The sequence below is a fragment of the Prosopis cineraria genome, unplaced genomic scaffold (genome assembly GCF_029017545.1).
Source record: "Prosopis cineraria cultivar Desert tree isolate PC_DT_omini unplaced genomic scaffold, ASM2901754v1 PC9, whole genome shotgun sequence".
Lineage (NCBI taxonomy): Eukaryota > Viridiplantae > Streptophyta > Magnoliopsida > Fabales > Fabaceae > Prosopis > Prosopis cineraria.
In genome coordinates, this window is record NW_026555340.1 from 3,176,612 (window position 1) to 3,184,909 (window position 8,298).

Sequence of the window (8,298 nt, forward strand, 5' to 3'; positions counted from 1 at the left end):
GTTAAGTTTCATGTCAGAACAAGGAATTCACTTTGATTTTTAGAAAAATTAACTATTTAATTGTAATTAAAATTCGCTCAACATTTTTTTAGAATAACACATATTTAAAAGAAAGTAACTTTGAAATTCAACAGTAATTAATATGTCAAAATGATTTTAATTTGTTCATACTTTTAGGGGCCCTTAATCTCATTTTCTATTATTTCGTAGGCATTTACGCAATCAAATGTTCAAACATTGAAAAGTCTTCGTCCACTCTCCCACACCCGTTTGCAATCAAATGTTCGATCACACTTTCCCATTGTACATTCTTCTTTCCATATATTATCACACTGTATCATACCTTCGCTTTGTGCACGCTCGTACTGCCAGTTCCAACCAGATTCCTGGCAGCTTCCAAAAAGGCAATTTTCAAGTAATTAAAATTATCGTTGATATATATATATATATACACACACGCACATACATTGGGAATCAAGGTCTTTGATTCTGTATTTTGGAACTTATTATCTCATTCAGTGATTTTAAAATTAAACTAGACCAAAAGATCAGCCATTGACTGATTCAAATTCTGATTTGATCAATATATAAAAATTATTTTAAAAGTTGGATCGAGTTGGGTCATTTTAGATCAAAAATTGAAATTAAGATGTGCACTGGATTTAATTTTTAAGAATCAAACTGTTTAACAAATTATTAATTTTTTTAAAAAATGATTAATTTTTTAATCATTTGATATTATATTATATCATATTATAAATTTAAAATATTTAATTTTTTTAAATTAAATAATAATTTTATGTATATTTTTTATATTTAAATCAATATATATATATATATATAATTTTTTAAATTTAATTATTATATTATTGATTTGATCATTACTCTAGCCTGATTAAATCATTGGAATCGTGAATTGTTGATCAGTTTCACATACGGCCAACCAAAGTTGTCTTCTTTTATAATAATGCCTATTTTATCATCTTCTCTCTCTCTCTCTCTATCTCTCTGTGTATATATCTATATATATATATATATTCTAAAAAGCCAGCTTCCTCCCCGTTTCGCTCCGAGTTGCTTCTCTCTCTCTTTTTCTTTTATTATTTTCTTTTCGTAGCTTTCACTTAGATTCAGTCACCATGGCTTTGCCAGACTGCCCGGCGGCACAACTGGCCCAATTATTTGGTGCTAACACAACCAATGCCGGCGCTGCCGCCAGCTTCATCTGCGACCGATTCACCGCCGTCACAAACAAGTTCTCCGACACCACCTTCGCTGTCGACAGTACCTACCTCCTCAACTCCGCTTACCTCGTTTTCGCCATGCAACTCGGCTTCGCTATGCTCTGCGCCGGCTCCGTTCGAGCCAAAAACAGCATGAACATCATGCTCACCAACGTCCTCGACGCCGCCACTGGCGGTCTCTTCTACTACCTCTTTGGTTTTGCTTTTGCCTTCGGAGCTCCGTCCAATGGTTTCATCGGCCGCCACTTCTTCGGCCTCAAAGACATCCCAGACACCAACTTTGACTACAGCTACTTCCTTTATCAGTGGGCTTTCGCCATCGCTGCCGCCGGAATCACCAGTGGCTCCATCGCCGAGAGAACCCAGTTCGTAGCGTATCTCATCTACTCGTCGTTCTTAACAGGTTTCGTTTACCCCGTCGTGTCCCACTGGTTCTGGTCCGGTGACGGTTGGGCCAGTCCCACCAATTCATCCAACTTACTTTTCGGAACCGGAGTGATAGATTTTGCCGGCTCCGGTGTGGTTCACCTCGTCGGTGGTATCGCTGGTCTTTGGGGTGCTCTCATCGAAGGTCCCAGAATTGGCAGATTCGATCATACAGGTCGACCCCTAGCTCTTCGTGGACACAGTGCCACTCTTGTCGTTCTCGGAACTTTCTTGCTCTGGTTTGGATGGTATGGATTCAATCCAGGTTCGTTCACGAAGATTCTCAGCTCTTACGAATCTGGAAGTTACTACGGCCAATGGAGCGCGGTGGGCCGAACAGCCGTGACCACCACACTAGCTGGTTGCTCCGCAGCATTGACCACTCTCTTCGGCAAACGTATACTCTCCGGCCACTGGAACGTGACGGACGTCTGCAATGGTTTGCTAGGCGGGTTCGCCGCCATCACCTCCGGGTGCTCCGTCGTGGAGCCATGGGCAGCAATTATTTGCGGGGTCGTGGCAGCGGTGGTTTTGATCAGTTGCAACAAGCTGGCCGAGAAGGTGAGGTTCGACGATCCGCTGGAGGCGACGCAATTGCACGGCGGATGCGGCGCGTGGGGGATAATCTTCACGGCGTTGTTTGCTAAAGGAGAGTATGTGGATCAGGTGTACCCGGGTAAATCGGGTAGACCACACGGGTTGTTTATGGGTGGAGGAGGGAGGCTATTGGGTGCTCACGTGATCCAGATTTTGGTGATAGTCGGGTGGGTCAGCGCCACCATGGGCACCCTGTTCTTCATCCTTCATAAGCTCAAACTATTAAGGATCTCACCCGAAGACGAGATGGCGGGTATGGATCTGACCAGACATGGAGGATTCGCTTACGTGTACGAAGATGAATCCCACAAACACGGGATTCAGTTGAAAAAAATCGAACCGAATGCTACTACTCCCACAATGGAACTGTAATCGGCTAATCGCGACTTTTCTACGTTTTTTTTTTTTTTTTCTGTCTTTCAGATAAAATGTCAATCTTGGACTTAAGTTATTGTTTTTGGTATGGTGTTATCAGCAGCACGTGCTTTGTTATGTACAATTACGACGTAGTTAGAAATTTTATATGTTAAACATGATGGTATTTGTGTGGTAAGTAATTATCCTATTTTCATTCATGTATACAATGAAGCAATTACTAATTTTTTTTTCTCTAAGTTTTTGGTGTGAATGTTATTTAGCAATTATAAATTTATAATAGGAAGAAGAATTTAGAGAAATGATCAAGAATATACATTTAATTAATAGCATTTTTAGAGAATCAATTAAAAATAACTTATGAATATAAACTAATGTGTTATATAAGAAAAATTATTCATTGTAAATTTTATTTTTTGTCTAATAAATAATTTGAATTATTGTTAAAATATAAAGTACTCTTTCTATTAAAAAATATAAAATATTTTTAATTAAATTTCATCCTTCAATAAAGTGGTTATTTACTTTTTCAACTAATCATATTTTTGCATATTTATTTCTATTAAATACTTTATAATAAATATAAAATTATTATTAATAAAAATACTTTAAAAAAGATAATAATTTTACTTTAAAAAATTAAAAATATTTTATATTTTTAAATATTTAATATTTTAAAAAATATTTTATATTTTTAAATGGAGAAGAATATTTTATTTCATTATATTTAAATTGATGAACACTGACGATGCCGTGAAGTTCAGGATTGGTGAAGGGTTTGCTTTGATTTGACAGCTTTGATTATTCAAATGCTGTTGAATTTTTCAAGGGGGAATGGCCACTATAGCAAAATATAAATTTTAGACTCACATATTTAAACGAATTCATGCGTCAACAGTTTAGAAATGAAGTGCGTTGACATTTTCGTAAATAAAAAAATATTATAATAATTTTTAAAGAGGTTAAGAAAAGAACCAATTTAAAAATAAATATTTAAACCAATTATAATGTAAAATTGATTTAAGTATGTGTTTTACATTTTAAATTTTTTTTTCAATATTTGATATCTAAACCAGTTATAACAATAACCGGGTTAGGTATGTGTTTTACATTTTAAATTTTTTTAATAAGTGATATCTAAATCAGTTATAACATAGTACCGATTTAGATATGTATCTATAATTTTTAAACTTAACTTGTTTTTAGACATAATACACGCATGCATAAGATTTTTCCCCCTTCTCCTTTCTTCTCTATTCGGTGGATTTAGAAAATCTAGAGCAAATAGAGTGTGAGAGAGAGAACTTTGAACCACAACCTTTGCGTCTTCATCGATCCTATCACTGTTATTCTTTCCATCTATTGTTGGAGATTGTGGGTGCATTGGATTTGGGTTCTGTTTCTTTCAATTTTTTCAATGTGCTGTGTTTGGTCAAAGTTCCATCTCTTGTAAAGCTTCTCTGATTGTGGGTGTTGTGTTTTTCCGCTGTGCTGTGTTTCTTTCATTTTTGCTTCTCTAATTGTGGGCGCCGAGAACATCGAAGATCTCCTTCCCTTGTCGGTTTTATCTCCTGTCAATCTTTGCTTCAAGTGGCTCAGATTTTCCTCTGTAATATTTTGTGCCGTGAGCCCTTTTTCTCCTCTTCTTATGCGTTAATGGTGATCTAAGGTAGGAGTTTCAAGTGTGCTTCCTCTTGTGGTTCTATACATGTGTGCGTATGTGTTTAATGGTTGAGATAATTTTTTGTGAGATGCTGTGTGATTTTTTCTCTTTCCTTGTTTGCTATTATGGAGATAAAAATTGAGTTTTCTTTATGTTGGAGATTGATTTTCTTACTAGAGAGTATATTTGGAGGCTGATGGATACAAATAGTTATATTGTAAAATTTTGGGAAATGGAATTACTGAAGAAGGAGTTAATTTTAGTTTAAAGGTTAATGGCCATTAGGTGTTCGATGAAATGCTCATTAGGAGAGTTCTACTTTATTATGCATTTTTTTGAAATTTTATTAATTATGGTGAGAAGCATGATTGATTGGAATGCTATTTAATGAAATTTTAACTTGAGCATTATAAGGGACTTGATTTTAAAGCTATTTTGTGATTGGTTGAAATTTTGAAAGTTTATGTTGAGTAGTTTATAATTATGGAAGACACTTATTTTTTACAATGAATGAGTTGAGATTAGAGATTTTTTTTTAAATATATTGTTGTTGGTGATTCAAACGCTATGTTTGGTTACTTAATTATTTTGATTTGTCAAGATCAAATGTTAAAGTTACTTTGTAAAAAGTGCTTTTTGTAGTAGTGGAAATTTGTATTTGGATTGTTAACTTAGATTAGGCATTGTTGTTGGCTATAATATGATTTGTTAAACTGTGCTAGTGTATTTTCAATTGTAAAATTATTGGGAAGTCTAACTTTTAGGGGAGACTCTATTAAAATTTTTTAAAACTTATTATTTGGCCCATTTCTCTATATGGAAAGGGCCAATGAATATATAGTTGGCTTCCCTCCTGCCTATTAGATAGGAGGTTAGCCAACCATAAAGAACATTTTTCTTCAAAGAGCTTGCTTCCTGCTTTATTAGAACTTGTTAGTTGGCCCTATTATAATAGATTTAGTAATAATCCATGAACTGCTTTGTGTTTTAGGAGGTAAAATCAAACATGGATCGTAGTTAGATAGATGCCAAATGAACAAGTATAGAATATGTTAACGGGGCTAAGGAGTTTCTAGAATTTTCTCAAAGCAATACTGAAGATGATAGTAGGAGGTTTTCTTGTCCTTGTAGAGATTGTTTGAATGAGAGACGACTAAGTACAAATGAGATATATGAACACTTAATTTGTGAAGGGTTTCTTAAAAGTTATAGAGTATGGCATGATGAAAGATTGAACATGCCAATGTCAAGTACATCTCAACCTCGGGACATTGATGATGATTATAATGATGATGATATGACTGATCGGCTAGAGGACATGAGTCGTGATGTGGGTAAAGAGGCCTTTGAGCAATCCTAGGTATATAATAATATGTGTAGTGGTGGAGAGACACCTGTGTACCCAGGTTACGAGGAATATAATCTGTTGAAAGCAATGTTGGAATTGGTAAGCTTGAAAGCTAGATCCGGGTAAAGCAACAAGAGTTTCACAAAAATACTCGAGTTGTTGAAATTAATGCTTTTGAAAGAGAATATGTTGCCGATTCGTTACTACGAGGCAAAGAAAATTCTATTCCCACTAGGCATAAAGTTTAAGAAAATACATGCATGCCTTAATGATTGCATATTGTATAGGAAAGAGCATAAAGAGGAGCAAAATTGTCTGGTATGTGAGACTCCAAGGTACAAAGAAAACAAAGCTCCTGTAAAGGTGCTATGATATCTTTCAATTATATCAAGGTTTAAATAATTGTTTGCTAATGAAAAGGATGCGAAGAATCTGAGGTAGCATACAAATGAAAGGATTTTTTATGGAAAACTTTAACACCCGGCTGATTTAGAATAATGGAAGAAAATTGATACATTGTTTCTCTATTTCAGCAATGATCCAAGGAACCTCAAGCTTGGACTTAGTATGAATGGCATGAATCCTTATGGCAACCTTAGTAGCATACACAGTTCATGAGCTGTTCTATCGGAGATTTACAACTTATCTCCCATGTTATGAATGCAGCACAAGTATATCATGTTGTCTATGTTTATTTCAGGACTGAAACAACCATGGAATAACATTGATGTTTACTTAAGACCCTTCATCAAAGACTTAAAAAAGCGGTGAGAGATAGGTGTTAATGTGTTTGACACGAATCAGAAGGAGGTATTCAAGTTGCGTGCGATGATTTTTTGTACCATAAATGACTTCCCTACATATGAAAACTTGTCAAGTTATAGTATTAAGGGGCATAAAGCATGTCCAATTTATGAAGAAGGTACATGCTGCAATCAACTTTATCATAGAAAGAAGACAGTCTACTTTAGCCATAGGAAATTTCTTGAAAAAGGTCACCGCTACCGTAGAATGAGGAAAGCTTTCTATAGTGGCCAAGAGCATGAAACTACCTCAAAGCCATTGACAGGAGAGCAAGTTTATGAATTAGTGAAAGACATTAATGTTACTTTTAGTAAAACTATAAAGAGTAGTGAAAAAGATATATGGAAAAAGAGGTTTATTTTCTTTGACCTTCTATATTGGTGCCATCTTGATGTGAGGCACTGTATTGACGTCATGCATATAGAGAAGAATATGTGTGATAGTATTATTGGAACACTTCTCAACATATCAAGCAAGTTTAAGGATAGTGTGAAGGCAAGATTGGATTTGGTAGATATGAAAATTAAAGAGGACTTACACCTAAGGCCAGATAGTAAGTGAACTTATTATCCCCTGACTGAACATACATTGTGCAAGGACGAGAAAAGAAGCTTTTGTGATTGCTTGCATGACATAAAAGTTCCCTTAGGATATTCTTCAAATTTTAAGAAGCTTGTGTCGATGAAGGATTTGAAATTAGTAGGCCTCAAGTCTCATGATTGCCATATCTTAATGCAACAATTACTCTCAGTGGCTATTCGAGGTTTCTGGAAAGATGAATTGAGAGATGTCATAACCAGAATTTGCTTTTTCTTCAATGCTATATGCCGTAAAGTCCATGAGATTGAAGAATTAGATGAATTAGAGAAGGAGGCATATCTTATCTTGTGCCAACTTGAAAAATTCTTTCTTCCATCGTTTTATGGGCTGAGACATATGTACAACATCATCACGGCCGGCTTAATAGAATTTACTGAAGAGGTAAATCTAATTTTAGAGGTCTAATATATCTTTTGTTTACTTGGAATCGCTAACTTAAATTTCTTGTCCTTGATTTTTTTAGATGTTCAATGATTCATCTCGATTTCCACAATCAGAGATCCAAGAAATTAGAAGACATTGAGGATTATTTATGTTAGAGCTTCACAACAACAATCCATTGAATGAGTGAGTTTAGGATATGTATAGTTGAATTAGGAAAAATTATTGAACTTATGTGGATATTGAATATTAAATGAAATTGTAAATATTTTTACATTAATTTAATTGAATTGGCTTGTATTCTGACTAGCTGGCTGTATATATTACTTTTAATTTGCAAGTTTGTATTCTATCATGGTTAGGTGAAAAAATTGAATATTTTTTTTGATAAAAGAATGTATCTAAACTAGTTATTATCATACCTGGTTTAGATATCACAATATCTAAATCGGTTAGGACCACAATTGGTTTAGATCTTATTGATATCTAAATCAGTTATGGTCTTAACAAGTTTATATATCAATACGATCTAAACTAGTTGTGGTCCTAACCGGTTTAGATATTGTGATATCTAAACTAGGTATGATGTTATAACTAGTTTAGAAGTGATTTTTTAAATCTAAAAAATTTAAAATATTTTTATTTACATTTTATCTAAATTCATTTAGAACTAGTTTAGAATGAGCAATTTTTAAACCGATTGTATAACCGGTTTAGATATCTATCACTTATTTAAACGGGTCTTATCTAAACCAGTTGTAAAATCGGTTTAAATGACTAATTTTAACTAGTTTGGATAAGGATTTTTACACTAGTGGGTATTAAGGGCCATAAAAATAGATTTTATTATACTTATAGCC

At 34.3% G+C, this 8,298-nt stretch overlaps 1 protein-coding gene and 1 long non-coding RNA gene across 3 annotated transcripts; both read left to right on the forward strand.

The window, feature by feature from the left end:
* The first annotated feature begins 1,046 nt into the window (after nucleotides 1-1,046).
* On the forward strand, nucleotides 1,047-2,866 carry LOC129320432 (ammonium transporter 1 member 1-like). Its single transcript, XM_054965890.1, has one exon. The coding sequence runs from the start codon at nucleotides 1,140-1,142 to the stop codon at nucleotides 2,637-2,639; it is 1,500 nt and encodes a 499-aa protein (XP_054821865.1). The 5' UTR covers nucleotides 1,047-1,139; the 3' UTR covers nucleotides 2,640-2,866.
* A 988-nt stretch (nucleotides 2,867-3,854) lies between these two features.
* LOC129320926 (uncharacterized) lies at nucleotides 3,855-7,723 on the forward strand. 2 transcript variants are annotated; one of them, XR_008595850.1, is made up of 3 exons: nucleotides 3,855-4,311; nucleotides 5,297-7,438; nucleotides 7,521-7,723. It is a non-coding gene; the product is annotated as an uncharacterized LOC129320926 (long non-coding RNA). The 2 variants fall into 2 exon arrangements; XR_008595849.1 differs by having other exon boundaries at nucleotides 3,855-7,438.
* The last annotated feature ends 575 nt before the right edge of the window (nucleotides 7,724-8,298 follow it).